This window comes from Oryzias latipes, chromosome 6, assembly GCF_053564925.1.
Source record: "Oryzias latipes strain Hd-rR chromosome 6, Olatipes_Hd-rR_3.1".
NCBI lineage: Eukaryota > Metazoa > Chordata > Actinopteri > Beloniformes > Adrianichthyidae > Oryzias > Oryzias latipes.
Window position 1 is genome coordinate 23,092,103 of NC_136242.1, and position 26,053 is coordinate 23,118,155.

The 26,053-nt window shown below is 37.7% G+C and overlaps 1 protein-coding gene and 1 long non-coding RNA gene across 2 annotated transcripts in view; one reads left to right on the plus strand and one right to left on the minus strand.

Moving 5' to 3' along the window:
* Nucleotides 1–7,464: 7,464 nt before the first annotated feature.
* LOC144992511 (uncharacterized) lies at nt 7,465–11,761 on the minus strand. The gene is made up of 3 exons (XR_013656554.1): nt 8,628–11,761; nt 8,314–8,463; nt 7,465–8,077 (listed from the first exon to the last, which is right to left on the minus strand). It is a non-coding gene; the product is annotated as an uncharacterized LOC144992511 (long non-coding RNA).
* Nucleotides 11,762–14,501: 2,740 nt separating this feature from the next.
* frmd4a (FERM domain containing 4A) overlaps nt 14,502–26,053 on the plus strand; it is a 101,318-nt gene continuing 89,766 nt past the window's right edge. Inside the window, exon 1 of the mRNA XM_078949379.1 lies at nt 14,502–14,747. Coding sequence (XP_078805505.1) covers nt 14,703–14,747 — 45 coding nt within the window. The 5' untranslated portion in view covers nt 14,502–14,702. The remainder of the gene's footprint in view (nt 14,748–26,053) is intronic.

The following is a 26,053-nucleotide window of genomic DNA, read 5'->3' on the forward strand; positions in this document are numbered from 1 at the left end:
CGTGGAGACATGTGGGATGTTTCTTCTTGCATATTTCTGTGTGTGTGCTGCAGGTAAAATAGGAGGTCTCCAGTGTGGTGGGCCCCACCGCTGCCAAGCAGTAGAGCCCCCCCACTCCGGGATCCCTCTGTGTGTGGCGTGTATTTGCTGTGTGTGTGTTGTTAACATGCAGTGTGTGTGTGTCTAATGTGGAAGTTAAAATTGTGGAGCGGACCAGTGAAAGTTGAGCATGGATGTTTCACCGTACCCTCTTCCACCAGATCATCCCCACAAGGCCCTAGATGATACAGGGTGTCTAATATGCGAGTAAAAGTGGGGTAAAAGGAGGGCGGCACCGACACGACCCCAGAGAGAGACACCCCCAGTGAGCCCCACCAGCATGTCCCACCCATCCAGTTCCCAGAGCCCTATGTGCCTGTGTGCAACGTTTGTTTGGGTGGGAGCCAGGCGGATGGGCTCAACCGGGGGAAGAAGGCTCCCCTGAGCGACCGGCCCCCCAGCCGGGCGCGGTAGGCATCCCACCCTCCCAGGGCGGCCAGGCAGTCAGGAGGCGGCAAGCCAGCCGCAGATAGAGGCCAGAGCCGAGATACAGTCAGCAAGGAAGGGGCCCAGTGCCAACACAGAGGGGAAGGAGGTCCAGCCCCACCATTCATCCCCTGACTTCCATAAGGGACTAGCACACCCCCCCTCCTAAAACGTAAATACATAAAGGGAGAACCAAAAATAGATAAAAATCAAAAAATTCCAAAATAATAATATTAATAATATTAATAATGAAAGAAATAAAATAAAGAAATTAATTCACAGTAAATAATAATAATAATAATAATAATAATAATAATAAAAAGAAAAAGAAAAAAAAAGGTAACCCCTTAACCCCCGGGGGCCAGGCCAAGCGGCAAACAAACGGCGCGGGCGAAACACCGGCCGTGGGCTGCCTACCCCAGACCACCCCAGACCCCGCCACAGCGACTAGCCACCCAGCACGGCACCCGGCTGCCATTCCCGGTCAGCCGCACTGCCTACCCTGTGCCCAGAAGGCACCAACCCATAACTTTGTTATTACTAACTAAAATATTCTCGTCTTGGATGTAAACTAAAGCTGCAAAATATTAGACGACTTTATAAACGACTTAAAAACCTAAGTCATAACTACCCTTACGGTTCTGGGCTATATGTGGGCAAACCTGTTCAGCGCACACAGGTTGCTCACTAGAGCAAACATTTTAATTCTCCTTTTTTTCTACAGCCAAGCTGTGAGTGACAGTTTGGAGAGAACAAATACTCAACACACAAGGGTATGTGATATGTGAGAGCATTGTTTGGATTTTTTCTCTTTTACACTCCCCAAAATCCAGTGCAATACTCAAGGAGCTTGTGAATGCCGTTCATGTAATAAATTGAAATTAGGAAATGAGACAATCAGAGCGTAATTTGTGTGAGCATCTTTTAAAGACGCACACAGATCAGGCACACACCCCATGTGTGCACGTTCATGTGTGGTCAGAAGGGGGCAAGTACTTGCACATGAGTGACGACGAGAGTGTGGCGTAAGAGCACCGTATGACACCATCACCTGTATGTTTAAGTGTACGCAACTTACATTATTCTTAGTAATACTTTCTGATACCCTTACCACAATTAGATAAGAGGTTCCCGCCAAGTCTACAACTAGTGTGTAAAAGAGGGAATTAGACTGTGACTGTAAAGCTATTCGGGCTTAAATAAATGTAGAACAGCGCTTTATAAGCAGGGGCTGTTTAGTATTTTCAGAAGAACTGCCTAAAACATCCTTAAATAAGTGTTGATCACAGTGTTGAGCAATGATAAATACCTGTGTGTACATGTGAATGCAAATGGTTCCTTAACTCATCTGTTTCTGAAGCTCAGCACTCCTCCAGAGAATCAGTGACGTGCAGTCAGGAGAGGCAGGTGAGGCTGTGCCTCACCTGTCATTATGGGAAGAAAAGAGAAAAATAAATTCAATTATTATTATATTTAAGTTCAGTAATTTGTGCTTTGCAGTCATTTTCCATTTAAATGTATAATTTTTGGGTGTTTTTTCTTTTCAAAATCGCTGAATTTCCGCATTTGCCGTTCAGATACTAAGAAGTGACGTGCGATGAGGCACCAGCCCGCTGAGCCTCACCTTGGATTGCGCAATACCTATGCAGTCAGTCGGTACTGCTGTCTCTCTGTATGTCGGTTCAATCACTTGTACTATATGAGCTGAGTTTACATAATTTAACAGACGTATATGATGTACAGTGTTTGTTTTTATAAATAACTGTGAGGGACGTGTTTCTTGTGCTGAACGCTAAACGCCGGCAAAAAAGCAACTGGGTGAGGCCAGAAGTCCCCGTGCCTCAAGTTAGGGGGCGCCGATGAGCCCTGAGATTATGACGCTAAAAATAATAGAAGAAGTGATAGCAAGCGGCAAGTCATTTTCTTCAGAAGGAGCGGCATATGGGCTTTATTTACAAGTAAAGGTAAGATGATAATAAGGTTTGTGCTTTTTTCTATGCTGCAGTTTGTATATGAAAAAACATGTTGAAATGATATTTTAAACAAAACACGTTAACTGTTGTCAATTAAATGGTGAATAAGTTACTCAGTATGGTTCATATGTTTGTAAATCTGATTGATGACGTCAGTGCCTCACCAGCCATTAACCTCACCGCACGTCACTGCAGAGAATGGATCAAATGTGGAGAACACATTTCACACACCTAGGTGCGTATCAGCTAATGGGACTTTAACTTTAAGTTTAAATCTAAATACGTGCGGTGTGGAAAATATAATCTGTCGCTTTGAGAATACTTTCCTTGTTGCATGTTCAAAAAAGTCGAGAAGGAGAAAACCACGGGATTCGACCGGATTAAGTTTAACAAATTTATTCCCTAACAATATTTCTAAAAACAGAGTAAAACAAAATAAAACAGATCATCTGGGTTCCCAAAGTTTCAGAGCTTACACAGCGCCGAATTACAAACGTCTTAACGTGTCAGCCTGTTGGGAACAACGAAAGTTCCTCCGTCCAGCTGTTTTAACATCTCGGTTTCAGCCTCCTCCTTCGTAAAACAACATGGCGTCCAGACTCCTCCTCTGGACGCTCGGATTGGCTGGCAGGGAGACTGCCTACTTCTGTCAGTCCATATTAGGAGTCAGCATCCGTTCCCCGCGTCTGAAGTCACCTCCCAGACTGACATGGTCCCGCAACCAAATGGCTCCCTAGGTGCCCCCCCCCCATGTGGCCGGTTCTTCTTAACATACAGTAGACAATACACCTTTGTTCCCCACACGGGAGCAGATGCCTGTGGCGATTCCCAGGGATGGAAATCAGTCTCAGAGATGATTGATTTATGATCCAAGTCAGACCTACAACCAAATGGCCTCAGAAGATCAAAGACCGTTTTCTCCTGCAGGGGGTTGAGATTGGAGCTCCAGCATCACAACCTCTTTACATATGCAATGTTCAGGAAGCCCCTTTGAAATTTCAAAGGAACCACACACAGTAAACCTGAAGGAAACCTTCAATGAAATAAAGATAAGATAAAAGCCTAGGAGAAATGAGAACCACAAAAAATAAATTCCTTCAGCGGCCAACAACAAAAATCCAGCCTTGGACCCACTTAAAACCTGTGCAGGCAACGCAGCAATGTGCTATCTTGTGCACCCTGGGCGGGTCAAAGCAGGGACATTGCTCATGTGCTCTTGGGCCTTTCTGACATCACAATATCTCACTAAGTCAAATGAAATTCAATTCCTTAAAAACTGTTAAACCTCCTGGTGAACAAACTCCTTCTGATAATAAATGGCAGGGAAAAAAGTTTCATTCTGTTGAGAGCAGACTTCAAATTCTTCTAATGCTTCCTTCGCTTCTATTTGCATGTACTTTGTGATATGATCATCCTGAACCCATTCAGGTTCTGGTTTTTTCTGCTCCTGCAGACACCTTTCTCTCGGTTGTTACCTAAAATAAAAAAAAAGTTGTTACCTAAAACACAATCTTTTGCGCATTTCTATCAACAACTGATTAATTCTTTCAGAAAGCATTAGTCTAAAACAAAGGTTTTTTTTATTGCATGCAGAGATTGGAGATACTCGTGACATCTACATGAAAATCACAGCCCAGCTTTGACTCCATTTTTTTCATTATTAAATTACTTCTGCGTGGAAAACTTGCTCTATACCTTTTTTTACAGGTCACTTGTGTAGCCTCAGGGTATGGTATGGAAACCTGTTTGAGAACTGAAAGAGAAACCGGACTGTTGTAGAAGTTATGTTTTGACATACAATGAAGGAATTCAAGTGGATGCATTGGATATGGTTTTGCCATCTGAATGAAATCTACATCAAAGCTGTGATGCATTTGTTCCTGCAGAGTTTTTATTACTTTGTCACTGCCTCATGGAAAAACATGCACAACAACCTTTTTTTACATAAAGTCTCAAGGTATGATGAGGTTAAAAAAAATGTTGGAAAACCGAAAAGCATTCTAGTTTAATCCCAGTAGTGACTGTGTGTTTGTGTGACGGTGGGCATTGATTGTGTTTTTTTTGTTTTTTTTGTGGCTTATGTCAAACAATATTGCTGACCCTCAGCGTTCCAGCATTCCACTATATTGAGCAATTCTGCAGGCTGCAGCCAGGGCTTACTCAAAGACCAGACAAGACTTGTTACGCATATATGTTAAATTTTGACAAAAAATAAAATCTATTTCATTATTTCCACTTCACATTGAACAACATCCTATAAAAGACATGCATAAATATGTTGTTTAAAATAAGGATAAATCCATTTAATCAAATGTTTATCGTTTGAAATTCAGATCATTTAAAGTCAAATGATGAATCGGACATTTCTTATATTTGATTACATTGATTTATTGTTTAAAGTAATATGGAAATGTTTTACAAAAAATACTGAAAAGGCTTTTTGTGTCAAAGCAATCATTTAAAAATTCTGCAAGTTGCTTGGTAGACTAAATATAACACAGCATACACCTGCATACATGTGGTAATATAACATTTATTTGATAAAGTGCTTTGCAGTCAAAGTCTTTTTATATATGACACAAACTAAAAGTCTTCTAACTTCACTGAAGACCTTTTTAACAGTTTAAGTCTGAGCCATGTTTTGTCTATCTATGGTATTCATTTGGCCCAACTTTGGTGCCCATACCTCCCTTGCTCCATTTTTGTCACATTAGAGCTTTAATCAATAGTGTTTCTTATGTCACTGTCCCATCCAGCCCGAGACCTACACTTTTGTGGACAGTACATAATTGGGGACTCGTCTGGAATGAAAATTGTATTGTATGTAACATCTTCTCATGCACACATAATTTTTGATTTAAAAGACTGTGCTGATCACCCCAGCCATGTTAAACTGGACTTATGTAATAAGGATGATATTTTGTTTATTGCTGCTTGTTCTGGCATTAATGATTTCAAGGAAAGTCTTAAATGAGAAATAAAACGCCAAGTGTCCCGTGTTCTGGGAGAGTCTATGTATGGCGTTCATGCAGTTATGGGAGTGGCTATTTCTCCTGGTTTTGCTAGTGCACGTGTCTAAGCCGCGTACCAAGTAATTATATCTGGCCCACTCGATCATTGCTATCTTAGACTGGTAGTATAAATTTTAGTAATGTTAGATTACGGAGGCTAAGATATCAGTTATCATGGCTTTATTTTTTAACCACGTTATACATCAAAAGGTATGGATGGGTGGATCTATCTGAGTATTAATAGTATCAATACCAAGGTACAGAGTTCATGTGAGCACAGTTTGACTGTCTCCAGTATGCCAGAGTTTGTACCGGTACATATTTACAAACCCCTGTTTAGGATTTAAGATAAAAAAAAAAGTTTACATTGCAAATGAAGTGTTGGACAACCTGAAATCCATACGTCAATTTAATTTCATTGTGGAAGGAATAATGTTTGCTTTCATGTCGTCACTTGTATTTGTTTTGGACACATTACAAATCCTCACATTTGGACCGTGTGAAAACTTCTTGAAGATCACACTATGACATCACAGTAAATTATTCACAAATGGAAAAAAGAAAATTTATTAAACAGATGGAAAGACTTGTGTTAACAGAGGAAAAAGTTAGAAGAGCTCAAGACTTTTTGTTCATATCTCCAGAATATTCAGAGTTTCACTGCACTTAGTCACCTGAAAAAAGAAAATCATATTGAGGTTATTTTTAAATGCACAAGCAAAACATACAAAGTTGCTTCTCTAACAGTGAAAGGCCAAGAAAATAGGTGACTAAGTTATTTCTGTGGACAATATGGATCAATGTGCACTTTCAAAGTTTAGGAAGACATGTTGAGCAATGCAAATTTAAAAAAAAAAAGCAAACTGGTTTGTTACCCTGTAGAGCAGGCTTAGATTCATTGGTACTGACACCCCAGTCCTGGAAGAGAAATATGTGATAAGAAAAATAAATAACAGGTTCTCAGACAGTTTAAAAAAGTGAAACACGTTTCTTCTTACCAGTTTTTCCAAGCCATGAAAGACCACAGTGTTGATTTGTCGCTCATGCTTTTTGAACACCTTCTCAGTGTAGCCAATGCAATCTAAATCAAATCAATTTCAAACAATAGAAAACCAGAAATGTCTGTTAAACAAGTATTACATATTTATCAAAAAATCTCAAATTTTTAGTCTTGTTTTGGGCAGAAAATATTTGTTTTCCCAAAGTCATGCCAAAGACTATAAATAGGGGACCTAGTGCCCCCCTGCATAACACTCAGCGTAAGGAGTTGGATTGGAAGGTTAAACCTCCAAATGGTTTCCAATTGCGGCAGTAGTTATAGCTCCCCATTCTCCCAGGGGATGGGTCAAATGTGGAGAAAAAGTGACACACACCTAGGTGCGTGACAACTAATGGGACTTTAACTACGACTTTAATGTCTAACTCTAATTTTGCTTGTTCTTAAGAGGAACACGTACCCTGAAATATTGGCCTCTTTGTTTTATCTCCTTCCGAGCACTTTTGCATGTGTTCCAGCAAATCTTTCATTCCCTCTTCCTCTTTCTTTGATAACTCATCAAGATTAGGTCTTTGACCTTCAGGAACTTTGCTTTCGATGAGTTAAGGGGAAGCAGCTTTGTCACCAAACAATAAGCACAGAAGCAGAGATTAAAACATACAGGGACACATCTATGCCATTTGTATAAGTGATGGTCAGCCTGGTTGTACAATTTTACAATAGAAGCAGGTTGTTATTTTAATAAAGAACAGTCCTGGAAATGAACAATTCTCAAAAAATTTTATTTCATGTGTTTTACCTCCATAAGGTTCTTCTCCAGAAAGGATAGACCAGACAAGTATAGCAAAGCTGATAAACAAAAATATATACTTGTGAGTCTTTGACTATCAGTATTGTATTGAATTGTTAAATTGAGAAAAAAAGCGCTGAATAATTTATGGAAAATATAAATCTGCAATATGTACCTGTACACGTCAAAAAAGCGACTAGGTTTATAGTTTAGATCAAAAGCTTCTGGTGGCATTTACTTAGCTGTTCCTGTCCCGCCTTGGTTTTCTGCTTCTTTTGCTTGTCCTCCCTTGGGGCATGCATAAGAAGTAGACACTGTGCACAGACCAAAGTCTGCCAGCTACAAAATGACACATGAAATATTTTACATCATAGTTCTACAAAGTATAATCATTAATAATCTAAGGCATTTTACCTTGGCGTGAAGTTCATCAGACAGCATTACATTCTGTGGTTTTAAGTCACGGTGCAGAATACCCAGAGAATGGAGGAAACTCATTCCCAGAGCCACTTCATGGATCAAACGGCAGGCCAGTGGAAACGGTGGAGGACCGTTTTTTTTTTCTCTCTTTCCAAACTCTTTCCAAAGAGTGTCAATAGATCCACGCTTCATGAACTCCATCACCATTCCTGTTTGCATTCTTTGTTGTGTTAATGTTTGTTTTTCTTCGTCTTTAAAAGGTGGGTTTCCATGATACATTCCATATATTGACAGCACAAAGTTGCAGGACAACAAATTAAGCTAATTAGCCTCCTGCGTCAAATCCTCATGAATGTATTTTCTGGAAAAACACAGTAAAGTGTTTGTGTGTTTGTTCATTTTTTTATTTCATTGTTTGCAATCAAAAAATAACAAAAGAATAAACAAAGTGCAGCAGCAGTGAAAGGCCATCAAAATCTACTACTGCCCCACAATTTGGAGGGAAGATAATAATAATATTAATCATCTTAATATTAAAATCTGCCCTTCGTATGAGCTTGCACCATACAAAACATATTTGGAATAATGTAAATTTACCCTCCGCTCAACAACTTGATGGCCACATCGTGTCCCATGTTGACTGCTTTGACTTTGTAGACACTACCAAACCCTCCTTCACCAACAAGTTTCCATTCGCCAAAGGCGTCATTATAAAATTTCTGCTCCATTTTTAAGGGCGACAGAAGCCTTAAAGAACAAGACAGAGTTGTTAAATTTATACATATGTTATGAAAGCTTTGTTCCTGAAACCCCACTAAAATCTTTCAACATTAAACCATTCCAACAACCCCCAAAAAATTCAAACATTTTTTTTTCTCTGTTCATTTCTCAGTTCAATTGTTTTGACTCACCAAGTATCAACTCTAGTGGATCAGAGGTGCTGTCAGAAAACTGTCCAGCAGAATATGAACAGATAAAGACAGCGCCCCCTTTTTTAGGTTTAGGTGAAAAACCTGAAAGAGGAATGAATTTTTCAGAATGTGAAACACACTTAATGAAGTGGTGTTAGGGTTACTTGAGATGCAGTCTAACCACCTAACTCTTTCTCATGTAGTAAAATCGCTCTGAGCACATTTGAATATGACAAGATTCTAGAAGTGGATTATAGTTCAGAAGATAATTGCATGCATTTAGTTTGAGAAATAATCTAAGAAGGGAGATGTATCATATAATTTTTCTTTGGAATCAAATTGTTTTCTGGAAAAAAAAGTGTCTAAATTGTTTGAGATGATTTTCAATCAATTGTTTCAGTACTGACGCCGTTTTAAGAGAGACAACCAAAGTATTTTATCCATTTCAGTTAGACATGGATTTGTTTTCAACACTGTCTAATAGGGAAGGAATAATCTTTAATAATATGAACATTTGACCAGACAACTGTTTGATTTTTTTATCATTGGATGCCAATAGCAGCACTAATTGAAGGGTTTGTCACATCTAGTGATAAAAATGTGAAGGTGGTAGAATTGAATACATCCAAATCAAATTTTTCAGACAGGAAAAGTAAGGGTTAATGGCCGACAAAGTGTGCACTATTACTTTTTAACGCATGCCTTGGAAGCCTGAAAGCGGAGGACGGTTGCTTCCACTTTGTGCGTTAAAAAGTAATAAACGCACACTTCAAAGGCCATTAACCCGCTTATACCATGGTCACCACCCACCTTTTAGTCCTTAATTCATGATTTTTTCCGATTTGGATCGCTTTTCTCACAAAAAGCGGACTATGTGTAACGTGATGCGGCGTGACACATAGTCTGGGTCGCGCTGCACCACCACTGCAGTCAAGATTCTGCAATATATATATGCTGATCGTCCCGATGGGTTGAAGACAGCATCAGTTCAGAGAGAAAGTTCACCTCTTGCTGCTTGTTTTTGTCCAAATGATGAAGCAAAAGGTTGTTTTAAAGAAGCCGGCGCAGTGATACAAAACATTTTAGCTAGCTGACCGGAAGTTCTTTTTTCACTGTGCAGTTATAAGGTTTTGATGCACACCTAGCAGCCAATCAGAATCGAGTATTCACCCTGACCTTGGTATAAGGTGTTTTGATGCACATTTACGCTTTGACTATGTCATAAAAAAGGTAAACTATTCTATCGAAGGGAGGAGCAGAAAATGGTAGTTTTGAGAACATTTCTTTATTTGTTTAAACTGACGCCACTCCATTGTGTAGACTGTTTTGCTTCATTATTCATGTACCGATATTTGTATTTCTGTTGCCTTCTTCAGTGAAACCTGAAAAATAAAAAATAAAAAAGTGTTACCCTCTCACCACTAGAAAATGAGTGGTTTAGGTCACGGAGTGAAGCTAAGTCAATACAAGAGTTAAGTCCGATCAACTGAATTTCCAGGCTGACTGAAATTCTGCATCGATGCTATCTCTCCCCTGTGAGATGTCGTCACCACCTCTCCCTTTCCTTTCATGGCAATATTTTAACTGTGACCTTAATAGTCTCACTTACACTAACTTACACCATTGGACCGCCTCACAGGGTACCTAAGGACAATAAATTGGTGGATCCAATGTTCTTGTAAAATCTTGGGTTGCGTTGAATGCTAGGAAATTTTCAAAAATCCTTTCCAAAATGTATTTTTGGGGATTTTTAAAAAGTAATTGCAAAGGTATATTATGGTATCAGATTTGCTAATGGATGGCACAGTTTTTCACAAAAACAAATAATTTTCATTAAAAAAAAATACGATGTACATGAGTGTAAAGATGAATTTGTTTGCAAGTTCTTTAAAATGTCCTTAAAAATTGTTAGATATGAACACACAACCATCTGATGACATACATTCTGAGTTGCAAATTAAAAAAAAAAAACAAGTTTTTTAGCTTTATGTTTTTCAGATACCTTTTAACCAGTGGCAAAAGTGCAAAACGTTTTTGTTCACTATTCAAATTCTTCTGATGCCTATTTCTGTTTCTATCTGACTTTTTTAAAACGGATGTTCTGTTGATGTTCTGTTTTTGTCTGCTCCTGCTGATACTTAAATTTAATCTGTGTTCTATTTAATGATATTCCTTCTAGAATAACAATCAGCCATTTTCAGCTGTGACCTAAAATTTGTCAATCACCATCTTTTGCAGCAAAAACTAAACATTTCCACCAATCGACTAGTCCAAAAGATAGAGTTAGTCTACTTTTCACACTACATGCATGACTTGTACTGACAACCATAACCTATAGAGCAGGGGTGCTCATTACGTTGATCGCGATCGACCGGTCGATCGTCAAGGACATGAGGGTAGATCGCGGGACAGAGAAGATAAAAAAAAGTACTTCTTAAAAATCCACCAGCCAATCAAAATCCTCACGGAGTAGTACGGGACTTGATTGACATACAGAACGGCCAATTGAACATCCTCTGATGGATACGTCCCTGCAGACGTGTGTTTAAATTCACTGAGCGCAAACTTTTTTAAATGTATAGAATAGCAACTCACTGCTTTTTCTGCTCTTGTTTATAATTGTTTTTTCTCCTTTGTTCTTTAAGTTCCCCTGGCACATTTTGTCACTCTTTTTTATCTTTGTACTTAAAATTGACTTGAATTTGTATCCTGTATATCTTCAATAAAGTTTACTTAAATAAAAAAAAAACTGAGCGCAAACTCTGTCATCAGAAAGTTGCTCTCTGCCCGCGTCACGTCAAGTTCCCGGCAGAAGACCGCTCCGCGCAAGCGGAGTGTTTATTGAAGCCGCCCCGCGTGTCTCCTCCTGCTATCAGCTCTGCAGTTCTCGCCTGATAAATACAAGCTCACAAGGAAGCTGTTTTGTCCGAGGCACGCGCTTCATACGGAGCCATCAGCGCCTTTGAAACGTCATGATGCTCCCCCCATTGCACGGTTTACAGCAGAGCATGACATACGATGGTTGCTGCTTTCTGTCTTTGTAATAAAACGTTTCATATGTTAACACAAAAGTATCTTTGTGTAATCTTACTGTGTAGTTTTTAATCATCAGTACATAAATAATAATGTTACTAATAAACATAACTAACAAACATTTACTAATATATATATATATATATATATATATATCGTTAAAATCGTTCCACCCCTTAAACTTCACAAATTTTCAGGGTTTCCTCATGCAAACAGACTGTTTCCTTTCCAAGTTGGTATTAAAACATGTACTAGGTACTTAGACATCTTTACCAAAGGACTCCTCTATAATTCTAAGGAAAAAGGGTTATCTTCATATTACATTGATCTAATTTACAGAAAAGATGATATTGTCGAATCTTTTGGTCACCCCCAGCTCCTGTCTGACTCGATAGACCATGTTCTCCAAAGGACATGGAAACAACTCAATCACACATCTACTTTGCTTTGCCTTTGTATTTATTTGTATTTATATATGTGGGCGGCCGTGGTGCAGCGGTAGGGCGGTTGACCCATGATCGTAAGATTGCAGGTTCGATTCCCACCTTGCACGCCCATGAGTCGAAGTGTCATTGGGCAAGACACTGAACCCCACCATGCCTCTGGTGGTAGGCGGGTGCCTGTGTTTGGCAGCGGAGCCGCCACCAGTGTCTGAATGTGTGAGTGAATGTGTGTGTGACTGGGTGAATGGGTCTGTGACTGTAAAGCGCTTTGTCCTTGTAGGAAGAAAGACGCTATATAAGTATACGCCATTTACCATTTATTTCGGCAAGTAGCTCTCTGATTTTAGATGAAGGTGATAGGTTGAAAACCTTAAAAGACATAAACCAGAATTTCCATTTAACATTTCAAAACTTAACATGTCAAACATCAAAATGCTCATGACATTCAAATTATAACCAATAACCAGCATTCAACATAAAATAGATTCTTAATTCAATATCAGTCCATACCAGTTGTGTCTTTGGCTTGGTTTCTGGAGCTGGAGTGGAATCAGACCAAACAAAGATGCAGGTGTAAGTTTTTCCAGTGATGAATGAGTTGAGTTAGGTGTGTTTGGTGTTGACATTGGCATATCTGGCCCGGGTGGAGACTGTAGGTTTGGCCCGAGTGGAGACATTCCCAATAGCTATGATGTTTAACATGACAGATATTGGTGGATTATTTTACAGAATTGCATCCTATTTTCATTACAGGTTACAAATACAAATAAAAATTGCGGCTGAGTAGCTCGGTTGGTAAGGTGAGAGGCCACCATGCAGGAATCGATACCCAGAGGGGAAGAAACAATGGTACTGGGGGCAATTAACATCACTCAGTGGGGGTCCTTAGGCAAGACCCTTAACAGTACCGCTTCCCGAGCGCAGTTTAGCTGCAGCTCACCGCTCCCCCAGGGGATGCGTCAAATGCAGAGAAGAATTTCCCCATTGAGGGATAAATAAAGTATCTGAAAAAAAAAAAATACATAAAGACCCACTCCAATGAAGATGCTGTTTTTGGTGATTTTAACATGTTTTTGTGGCATTTTTCTGATTGAGGAAATATGTAATGAAAATTGATCTTAAAATTATATTCTGTGGATTTCGTCATTCAAAACATTGTGAATCGGGAGGACATAAAAAAATGCTGTCAGAAAAAGAGCTTTTTTTGCTATCTAGATCCATGAACGTCTTCATTTTACACTTCTGAGCTGGAACATGGCTCCAAAATATGGCTGGATAGCTTTAATATTGTTTACCCTTTTTTTTTTAAACAGTAATGTTAGGCAAGAGTGTAAACAGATGGATGTTGGGAAGTGAGGGCGGAGTTACTCTGCAGCAAAAGTGCCACCCACAACTCAGAGGGAAATATCTAATAAATTATTGTTGCTGTGCAGAAACTATGTCCTAGTGTCCAGGTTTCTCTTTAGTGTGCCTAAAAACAGCCCAACAATAATTAAAAGACCACTGGGAACACTGTGAAAATAGATCAAAGGATGATCAGAGTGGGGCTTTAAGATGGTACTAGAAGGTAATCCAAACCAGTGCCTCATTTTCAGATTATATTTTCAGATAAAGATTTTTGTCTTCCACATTAGATGAGGTGATCACTGTTTTTACAACCAGCTCTATTCTGCAGCTTCAGCCGACATCAATAGGCGCGGTCTGCTCTTTCTCTCTGCATTTCCCGTGCCCCCTCCCACTTCCCCACCCTCATTTACTCTCAGTTCAGTGAGGACCTCATTCACCCGTGGCTGCTCGCTGCACCACATCTCTCTCATCCTTTTTCCACATCCTCTGCCATCTGAAAAAGCATTTTTTAGTCTCCTTTATTTTCCTTGTTGGTGTGTTTTGTTGAGGATGCACAAGGCTGGGGATTAAGGAGAAGGAAAGGTCTCTGGGCTCCGTCTTTGACAGGGGAGCTGTGATGAATTCCAATCTTTAACCACAGTGGGACAATTGAATTGGGGAGCATCCCTCATACAGATTACCTGCATCCCCTTGAGGAGCGAAAGAAAAAATTCTGAGGGCGGCTTTTTGACTGATGGATGTTGTTTAAACCTGCATGTGCTTTGTGTTTGTGAAGATAGACTAAAAAGACTGGCAGAAGGCAGCAACAGACGGAGTATTGAGCGAGAGGCAACCAGATCACAGGGGTTTGAGGAGGGTGGGGGTCCCAAGTCCACAAGTGGTTTCTTTTTTAAAGGGAAAGGAGGAGAAAAGAGTTTTATTTTGCTCAAATATAAAGGAAAAAAAAACCTGGATATAACACAGGACTGTTTTTTTCTTTGAGCAATGTGAAAGGCTGCAGAGATTCGGACATCCTGTGTTCTCAAGAGACTGTGGAATTACAAATGGACCCAAGAGACCAAAGACTCTAAAGCCCAGACTGGCAGACAGAGGGAATTGGGTCGTAAAGACACCAATAGGGAACACCAGCTAAAGGGTTTGGGGAGTCAACTGGACAGATGTGAGTTTGCTTCTCGAGTGAATATAAAACTGGAAAAAGAAAAAAGAAGACCAGACACGTTTTCTTTAAGCACACCTATAAGAGGATCCTGTTATGGCTGTGCAACTCATCCCTGAATCAGCAGTGTGTTTGCTCATGGTGAGTCCCACACAAATATACATATAATGCCACATTTAACTATTAGTTTCTTTTCTCTTAAATAAGCACATTACACTGTTATTGCCGCATGACAAACAAATTGACATCAACAAAAGCAACATTATCTTCTCATAGTAAAGGACAGTGATGTTTGTACCTCCTCTTTGTTACTAACTACAAGGCTTACATCCCCGTTGCAAAGTCTCAAACACATCATAGTTGATGCAAAACTGCTGTTTCATGTTTACTTTCAGACAGGTGCCTTGTGAGACATGCTGAACCACTTCTTGCAATCAAAAAATTCAAAAGCATTTAAATAAAGGTGTAATAATCTTACTTAATTAGACAAAAGTAGTCATTTAAGTTGAAATACTTTTATTTTAGGCAACTGGGATTTTATTGCTTCCCACAAGTCCAGCTTCTGATATGCTTGAAGACATTTATATAGAGACACAGCAAACTAAAACTGACTGAAGTCCACTACAATTAGTGCTTTTATTTCTGCAATAGAGGCTTTCTTTTATTTGTCATTTATTTGTTTTTTTCTTCCTGTCCTTCACACCTTACTTCACGTGTCCTCCATCAATTTTTGCACTCCTCTCGACACTGCTGTTTCACCTCCGGTTACCTTATTGCCATAGTAACCATGACAGGTGGAGATAGCAGGTAGTCCAGCGATGCATGACCCCCTCTGGGTCTGTGAAGAGCCAACCCTCAGGAATGAAAATGAGAAGAACAGGCTTTTATTAAAAATAACCAAGTGAATATTTTAACATTACAGTGGAAAAAAGTTTTTAGTAACATGAATCAAATCTTTCAAAACTTACAATTATTAGCAATGTATGATACAAATTGCTGGTTGAGGATTTTACTCAACGTGGAGCTTTTTATTCAAAGATGAAGTCTGACTGATAAAGTTGATGTTACTTTTTACTGAATATGATTACCAATGTTTTTTTAAATGTAAAAGCACCTGTGCAAAAAGTTCCTTTGAAGATATAACCAGTTTTAAATATTTCTTTTGATTTATTACACCCATGTGCTGCAAGGAGACTGTTCTCTAACATCAGTTAAAAATCCTCAAACCAGTTTCACAATCTCTGCTTGTAATTAATAATCTGCACGTTTAATTTTTAGAGGTATTTTTTCATGAGCTGATAATAACCATTTCTGTTAGAACACCATTTATAAGAATATTGTTTCATAACTGTTGCAATCTTCTTACTATTATGTTAAACTTTCTTTAAACGTGTAAATAGACGATGATCAGGGTTGACATTTCAAGCTCCCTAATTTATCTGCATGAGATATGGCATTTACATTCCTGCTGACATGCCAGCTTGAGCCCTTAATTATAAATGAAGGTGTAGTTGGATGCTATGTGAGGGCGTGCATGCGCTTGATTGACCGTAAGATTAAAGCCATCACACTCCAATGTGACTGAATACTTCAAATCATCCCCCAACAGTAATTTCAGGAACTGCAGAGGCAGAATAATTCTATTAATACCAATACTTTTCTAAAACGAGAGAGGTGTAAACGAGACCGTAGCATGGTTCTGGTTTGTGGAGATGATGTTGCTTGCAGTTGTGTTTTTGCAAAGATCTCACCCGTTGGCTGTGCAATTCAGATGATGAGCAGTACTTTTTAGTTGTAGGTCAAAAGTGCAGATATAATGCTAGTTTTGGAACAGTAATGTTGGAAAATGAACTTTAAGTGTAATTGTCTCCTGGGAGGCAAATGTTCCATCTTGTTGTACATATTCCATCTGGTAAATAGGAGGTTCCGAATCAAATAGGAAGGAAAGGCAGCTGCATTCTTTGTAAATAAGTAAGCATTGCAATGGAAAAGCCTAACCTCAGTTGAGAAAACAATTATGTTCAGATTTTATTTTTTTAAGTTTTAGTTTTTTTTTCTGTCTAATTTTAAACAATACAAGCAACAACTTATGCAGTATTCTGTATGACAGTTTGCAGCGCTGTGCTGCTAGAAAGGCTTCTGATGGGACGTGACTGTCACTCCTCACTTTTTTTTGGTTTAAGCTGTTCAGAAAAAGTGCCAAACAAAGCCATCCAGCTGTATGCTTGTCCACTCAGACAAGACAGAGAGAAAGTAGGTAAATTAGAAGTCTGTCCGAGGTGAAGGAATGATGGGTAACAGTTTTAGTGACAGCAGCATGCATATAAAATCTCTTAACATTTTATTCATTGATTTTTTATTTTTTTGGTATGATACAACCTGAATCTGTGTGCGACAAAACCCTTTAAGCTATATGCAGACCACATAAATTATTTAATAACACTGATATTGTTTATATATTAAAAAGGCTTAAGGAAAACAAAGACCTCATGCTGTCCTTCATCTTCCCTTCATGTCTCTTTGTTTCTCTCCCTTATTCAATTATTCTTCTATTTCGCATGGAGACCAGATGATTCAGTGTTATCAAGGCAGAGCAATAATCGAATCACTGCTCTTTGAGGGATCCAACAGATTCTGAATACAGGTAAATTGCCAGACATAACCATTTTTCCAAATATAAGACTTCTTAAAAAATATAGAATAACATTTTGACTCAAGCACCAAAGTGAAATAATATATCAGACTAGATTTTCTGTACAAAGCAGCCAGTGTGCAACTGGAGCCTGTGTGAACCAGGAAGGGGGAGGGCTACCAGAATGAGATCATACAGTGATAATTGATTAGTGCCCTGTAACAATGGTAAATAGGAGGGGCAGAACACATTTTCTGTGTACCGGTACACACTTGTGTAAAAATGATGGAGAGACTGCAGATTTTTGTCATAAATAAAGTACAATCATGGCATCTCTTGATCATTCAGTGATAGTTACCGTAATCCTTTAAGCCTTTTGATGCAAATACACATCAAACCATTTCTACTCCAAACTTACCTTAATTTAGTGTCTTCTTAAAAGCAAAATCATAATTGTGTTTTTTTCATAGTAGAAAGTAATTTCAGGCATCAATAGGTTAAACTGGATTTACTTTTGTGCCCACAAAACAAAGACAATGTGGTTAAACAAAACAGGAGAGTCAGCATAGAAAGCTGGAAAAAACAACTGATTTCCTGCCACAACTATATTCAAGGCTGATCTTTTGCTTTCTAAATATTCTTTTTTTTAGGTTTTATATTAGAAATTAGATAACCTGTTCCCTTTCCTTTTATATAAGTCTGGTTATTCAAATTTTTGCATTCCTCAAGGAAAAGTTTTTTTTTTTTTTTTTTTTTTGTTATGCGGAGAATTATGATTTATAAGGAAAGCAACTCTTCACCAATGCTGCTGCATTCCTGCAGAACGGTCATGCCTGAGTGATGCTGGGAGCCACTAATGCTGATGTCAGCTAGCGAGACCTCTACAGTTGCCTCAGTGAAACACATTTACTTTACATCAATTAAAGAAAAGTCTTGTTATAGTTAATGTTTATTCCTACTGTCCTTGTTTGTTTTCTCTCTCTGAATAAATACAAATATGAAAACAAAAAAAAAACTTTGTGAATTTTATTTCCTTCATTTTCTTCCTTTAAATAGGTATAGATTAAATAAATAAATCCCAACTGAGTATTGTAGAGCCATTTTTTAACAAACATGGCAAGACTCCTGTTTATACAGTATACCATTGTTTTGGCAAGGTTTTGGCAAAAACATAAACAACATGCAACGATAAACTGAGAGTGAAGTAGGTGAAATGCTTTTCATTTTATGCTTTTTATCATAAAATAAAAATGTAAAGAAAATCAAAAAGAAGTGCAGATGTAAACTTTTGAATAAAAATGAATACTTGCCTCCAAACTTGTCACTGGGAACATATGTTTTTTAACCTGGACTTTAATAAACTGTGTTTCAGCTGGTATAAGGCTTTCTAGAAGTCTGTTCCAGAAATATAAAGCATAGAAGCTGAAAGCAGCTTCTTCATGTTTAGTTTTGACTCAAAGTCAAGTTTGCTTTTGAGGACTGTAAAGCGCTTTGGACCTTAAAGAAAAGCAGAAAAGCTTCATACTGTATAAGAATATGTCACATTTCAATTTCCATTTGATCCTATGTGGACCATAAACCACAGGGCCGTTTGTGGGCCACAATGATGATTTAATACGTCTAATACTTAAGAAAAAAAAACAAAGAGCTCATGCTGCCCTTCATCTTCCCTTTTCTACTCTCCCTCATTCAATTATTCTATTTCACATGGAGACCAGATGATTCAGTGTTATCAAGGCGGAGCACTAATCGAATCACTGCTCCATGAGAATCCAGATTCTGAATACATGTGACGCAACTGCAGCACATAATCATTTTTGCAAGAAAAAATATAACATTTTGACACAAACAAAAAAGTGAAATAGTATTACAGTAATATCAAACTGGATTTTCTGTACAAAGCAGCCAGTGTGCAACTGGAGCCTGTGTGAACAGCAAATGGGGGAGGGCTACCAGAATGACATCATACAGTGGTAATTGATTGGTGCCCTGCAACAATGGTAAATAGGAGGGGCAGAAAACATTTTCTGTGTTCCTCTTTACATAACTGTAAAGGTTAAATATTGTAGTGAAACTATTGATCTTTTTCCTAAAGAAGGTGCATTCACGGCCATCTAATAATCATTTAGTGATAGTGTTAAACCAGACGTGTCAGGTTTATTCTTGTGCCCACAAAACAAAGTGGTTAGAGGAAGCAGGAGAGTCAGTACAAAAAGCTGGACAAAAACAACCCATTTCCTGCCACAACTATCTTCAAGGTTGAATTTTGGCTTTCTATTTATGATTTTTATGAGGTTCAAGGTTAGAAAATCTTTACCTGCCTCCATTTCTTTTATAACAGTCCGCCACTTTCAATTATTGGCTTTCTAAAGAAATCTTTTTTCCTGCATGTTTTGGAGAATTGACTGTAAAGAAAGCATCTCTTCACCAGTGCTGCTGCATGCCTGCAGAACGGTCATGCCTGAGTGATGCTTGGAGCCACTAATGCTGATGCCAGCTAACTATACCTCTACATTTGCTGCAGTGAAACACATTTACTTTACATAAAAAAGAAAACCTTTTTTTAGTTAACTTTCATTCCTGCTCCCCATTTTTCTTTGTGTGACTGAATGAATTCATAGGTTAAAACTACATTTAAAAAATAAAAAACTTTTCGAGCTATACAGATGTTTTTGCCTTTAAAAAATACTGAATTAAGTTTTTGTCCAAAAAATGTTTTTACATACATTTAATAATATAATTTGTGGACTCCTTATACTTATTTAGATTCAACCCTATTTTTTTAGGTTTATAAAGCAAGTCAAAATATTTTTAGGATTTGTCAATAGAAACAAAACGCTTATGAAGAAGGAAGTTGACATAAAAAAACCTTTAAGTGTGACATTGTTTAAAGTGACTATTAAGATTTCTTTCTTTCTAATTCTTTTTTCTTTTTATCTATTATGTTTTATTGATGCTGACCTCCTAATAAAGGTTTAAATGATGGTGATTAAATACATGTCATTTTAATTTTGCATGAAAAAGACATACAAGTAGCACAATTTTAAACATAATCTAGCAAGAATTCCAGTTTAATCTGTGGATCTTGATTAGTGAATCAAATCAGATGGCCACCAAAGGAACAATCCACAGGCCTAGGCTTTACTTTATTATTGCTACATGTAAAAACCTGCTTGAAATTTATATTTACACATCATCGTGCAGTTACAGGCCACTGTGTAGAAGAAAAGAGTGGGCCTGAAGCCAAAAGTAAAGGAATTGGTGGTGTTGGATCCTGCATTCAGACAAGGCTTGGTGACAAGAATTTAATGAAAAAACGAATCCAACAAACACATGAAATATGGGTGCAACAAAAGGATGACAGACAGCCTGACGAGGATTAACTAAAATCCAGTCACTTGAATACACTGAGGGTCATTTTATGAATTAAGACAGTTCTGCAAGTGAAACCAGGTGAGACTGTGACAGAGGCAAAACAAGCCTGAAAACAGAAAACAATCCATATAAGATAAACTTTTACCTTTACTTTGAAACTCTGATTAAATCAATAAAGCACATTTATGCTGTGTTGTTCAAGAATAATTACCTAATCTGTACTCTGTGAAATCCATGTTTAACACACCTGAAGAATACTTTATGTCTCCCACGTTTCAGCAACTTCATTTCATTCATTTTTGTTCTGTGCACCTTGAATTTTATTTTTATTTTTTAATCAAAGTAGGAAAATCAGGAAAACCTAGTTCAAAGTGGATTTTGGATTTAATCCTCAAAGAAATAATAAGTACAGATCTAGGTTTGAATTAAACAAAATAACTTAAAATATGGAAGAAAAAAATGAGAAAATCTGAACAGTAAAGGTAAAGGCTCTAGCCAAATTTTCCTTGAAAAGCAAAAGGCTTTTTGTGTGCATGGGGGTACAGTCTCAATTGTGACTGCGTGGAGTGTCCACCACATGTGCATCCTGTCTTGCATATTAATGTGAACTGCAGTCCCTTTTTGAAGTGGAACAGCTGGAGGAGACAGGTTATCAGCTAAAATGATTGGGAATTGAATGAGGATGTAAAGTGATTTATGTTAGATAGCATTAGGAATATCATCATATTAATCTTCAGTTCTTCGGGTGCCTTTGCTTTGTCTTATACATAATGTCCAGTAGTTCGATCCCTGTACTGCTTTGTGTCTCTACTGGCACCTTCATAAACGCCAACACCAATTAGATTAAGCAGAGCTCCTTGATTTTGCAGTTCATCTAATAAAACAGTGCATGAATCTGTGCTTGAATTTAGGATTTTGTAATTGCAAAAAATGTTTTTGTTTTTTTCCTTGCAATTTTTTTACGTCGTTTTTATCACAGATCCATCACACTTGACCTGTAACTACACATTCTGCAGTCAATAGATGCACAGAGAGTTAACACATTATTCAGACAGAATTTCTGCAACACCTTTGAGTTATCTATATCTTACTTTTATAGAAAAAGTTCAGCTGCCACAGAAATAAACCATTATTGGCAAACAAAAGTGAAAGAAAATCAACTTACAAGGGATTCTGTATTTTGTAAGTGATGAAGACCCCTAATATTTATGTTTCCTTTAAAGTTGTAGGTCACCTGGTTTATCTTTTATTTTAAGTCCCACTCCAACTATATTTTGAGGAGCAACAGTTGTTTGCACTTACAGTAGGTGGTCCACTTTTAAGCTGTTATTAAATGAATACAGGTAAATAATGCTGCAAGGTGAAATATTAGCCATCATTCTGAAACTGGCATGTAAACTTTTTTACTGGCCTTTCTGAACATTTTTCTTTATGTGGATAGAACAAAATGTGGATTGGACAAAAACACCTGTTAACTTTATTCTGTGCCCCATGGCTGCAGTCACCTGCATTGGTTGTTTTGTCATTTTTATTTTGAGTTATGAATCAGTGGAAATGTGCTAAAATTTAAATATGTCAGCTGTTTTTAACTTCGAGAAATGAAATGCTTCAACCCAGAAAATGTCTTCTTTAGCACACGTTGAAATAAATGAGATTGTAAGTTATGCTGTAAAAATTTGAAAGTCCAGGAGATGGCCTTTTAAAAAAAACAAAAAGAGCTGCGCTGAGCCTGGTTATGAAAATAACTGTTTTTGACGTTATTGACAACGAAGAGATTTGCATGTCAGCTAGGGTAGGCTTTACACAGCATGGAGGATGTAACTTGTCTAACAATGTGTGCAACTTGTGCATCCGGTCTTTTAAAATCTTTGGGTACGTTGCATCCTACGAAAAAGTACAAAAATACTTCCTTAAATATGTGTACATTTTAAAAATTGTTAAATAGGCTTCCCTTTATATGCTTTATTATCAACTATATTGTTTTATTTTTTCTTTCTAACTAGTCCTGTCTAACAGCTAAGCAAACAGATGAGAGCTGAAAGCCTTTTGTGTTGGACATATTTTACTTTTACAACTGGGGTTATGAGTCTATTTATTATATACTTTATTGAACACAAAACACTTTTGCACATTTGCAAACCCGTCAATGCATAAATCTCCACAAAGCAATTTGCAGATGTTGTTCAAGCTGTTTTAAATTGTTTTATGGTGAAACATGTGATGTAGGCATTCCAATACTAAAAAAGAACAAGTAAGACAAATAAAACATTTAAAGAATTTATATTAGTCACTATAAGAAGCTTTATTATAAAAGGATTTGCATGCAGCAAATTGAACATCTGGAATAACACTGAAAACACAGACTCTTTGTCAGCAGCAAAAGCAGGCAGTGTGTCATATTTTATAATAATGGTTCTTAAGACCAATGAGCCATTTAAGGTTTTAATTGAAATACATTACGGTAATCATAGTATTTTGCAGCAAAAACTAAACAATTCAATTACCAACTGGTTAGTCCATCAGGAAATGTCAGACAAAAGCACATTCTTTTTTTTTTATTTTGCTGAACAATAATAATCTAAATTGTACTTCATTTCAATACCATTATTCTGGGCAGTGATCTGTACATGTGTTGACCTGTGGCAGAAAGTAGAGGCATCTAAAGTAACAACCCACACAATCACAGAGATGCCTCAAACTCTCCACAGGACGGCCACAGCTGGGATTTAGAACCCACACTGACATTCACATCCTTACTGTAATAATCCTAATTGATTTCTGCAAAAGTAAAGATGTATAATCTGTTCGTATTTTGGGTGGGTTTTTTTGGGATCAGACCATTAAAATAGCAGAAACAATTAAACTAGTACCGGTATTTAAAAATATGAAAACAGAGTGCATGCTGGGATTGGAGAGACTTGTGGCATCTAACTGAAAATCACTTCTCAACTATGATTCATTTATTCCTAACAGGTTTTTATCACTTTATCACACTTACATGAAAAAACATCCCCGACATTGTGTTTTACATATCACTGTGCAGCCTCGGGAAATGGTGAGGTAAAAATGGGTTTGAAAACTGAAATTTAAAACCAGGGTTGCAGCAGTAATTATGCTTTTACACTCCTGGGAGGAAAACAATTCAAGTGTGTCTCAACCACATCTGAAAATGTTTGAACTTTACAAAAATTCAAAATCCTGTTGTGGGATTTTCATCTTTTTGCAATTTTACAAACTCAGTGTTTCTAAACTGTGTAACAATAAAATGCTGCATTTGGATTTGTTTTAAAAGTGCACTTTTAAGGGCTGTACAGTTGTGTAATGGGTTGCACTCTTACCTCACAGCGAGACTCAAATCCCAGCTGGGGCATTTCTATGTGGAGTTTGTAATATTCTCCTTGTGCATGTGCGGGTTTTCTCTTCTACAGTCCAAAAATATGCTTCATAGGGTTAATTGGTGACTTCTAACCCCTGCATGCCTGACCATATTTCCATTTATATAAAATAATATTCTGCTATGTTTTTTTTTTTCAAGTTATGCCAAGTTAGGGGTAATCCAGTATTTATTAATGCATTGCAAATTAGTGACATTCACACAAAGGCCCTTCAACAGACTGGGGACTTGTTCTGGGTGTATCTCACCTTCACCCTGAAGTAGCTGGGTTGGCTCCAGCAACCCTGTGACCCTGAAAGGGTTTCAGTGGGTTTAGATTGGACAGATGTGCTATAAAAGTCAAACCCTAACTTTTTCCTGAAGTCTCCCTAAAACTTTATGTTCAAAGGATTTTGTTTTTTTCTCTGAACACCAGCAGTTAGAAGTCCAGGGAGATGGAGGCACAAGAACAACGGATATGTGAGGAGAGCCAGATCTTTACAAGTTGACATGGCAGAGGAACATAGATGGATTTTAGATTGGACAGGGATTGAAATGTTTTGACATGTTTCACAATGGAACATTGAGATATAGTACAATTATTACCAAATAAAATGACTAAACATCAATGCTGCAGGGTGAAACTGTTGCCATCAACATGAAACTGAAAGTTTCTGGTTTTGTGGCTTGTTAATTTTATTTATTTATTTATTTATTTTTTGAGTGGACCTTATGCTGATACTCCTAATGAAATATAGGGCCACCGACAGTCCAAATCGTGTTTTCCTGAAAGAGGTATGTGCTTGCAAATTTTAACATGAATCTAAACAACTATGCAGGCCTCATTATTGTCTGAGTTATTTTTTCCCAGTAAACACCCAAACCCAGTTTGGGTTTCCAGTCCAGGAGTCTGGTACTCCATTTATAACACGACTAAAAAGGTTTTAAGTATACATCTCTAACTTGTTGCAAAGTAGCTAAATAGAATTGGATTAGAGTTTGAACCAACAAGGGTTGTCAGATATTTTAGAAAATGTCAATTCCATGACAACCTTTTTATGTGTAACTTAGATAACAGGTTGGACCTGGTATATATGTATCGTATGTGCTCCTAATATATGTGTATACGGTTAAAAAACAAAACCCTACCCTCTGTTTTTATCCACCACTATAAAGTCTGGTTGGTTCACCATTACCATCCTGTCCGTTTGTACACAACTGCCGCCACTTGGTTGTGGTGCTCCATGTATGCTTTTCCTGCCATAGTCTTTAATGCTTCTTTTGAATGTATATGTTCCAGTTCCAATGTGTTATGTCAAAAAAGCAGAGCAAAACTGGAAAAGCATGTTGCTGTTCTACCTTTCTACCACTAGAGGAGGACAAATACTGTTAAATACTATGTATGTGGTATAACCCTTGTGCAATCCTAGGCACTGTAAAGAGAAATGGTGCTTTTTTTCAGGACGTTTTCTGAAATGTTTAAAGGCTTTTGGAATCTCTGGAAATAATTGAGCTATTGTTGTTTTTTTCGTCAAGTGTTTGTTACTAAACAGAAATTATGATGCATGCTGAGGATGGGACATGCTGATCATGAACTTATTACATAAGGATCACGTCATGTTTCTGAACATTGTGGAGTCTTTGTTGACCACACAAAGACATCAAATGACAATTTGACAAGGGCCAACTCTTAACTACTTTGTCACTATTGTGCATACCTTTCTCCTTAAGGCCTGGTGCGCTGCCTGAAAGAACCGGTTGCCCTTAACAACAGTTGCTAGGAAACCAGTTTGGAATGACATCATAGCATTGGACATGGTTTTACTGTGGGTCACATTGAATAAACATATTTTCTTTCAAACAAATGTACATTTTAAAACATTTTTTACACAAATCAAATATGTTATTAATGAATTCGTTCCTAATTATGGGTCTAGTAAAATCTAGTACCCAGCAGCCCTAAATTGACTAATTTTGTGCTCTAAAACTCATTTGCAATCAGTAAAAGCTGTTTTTTGACACATCTTTCAAGTAAATATGGGTGAATACATATTTTCGCTCTTTTTG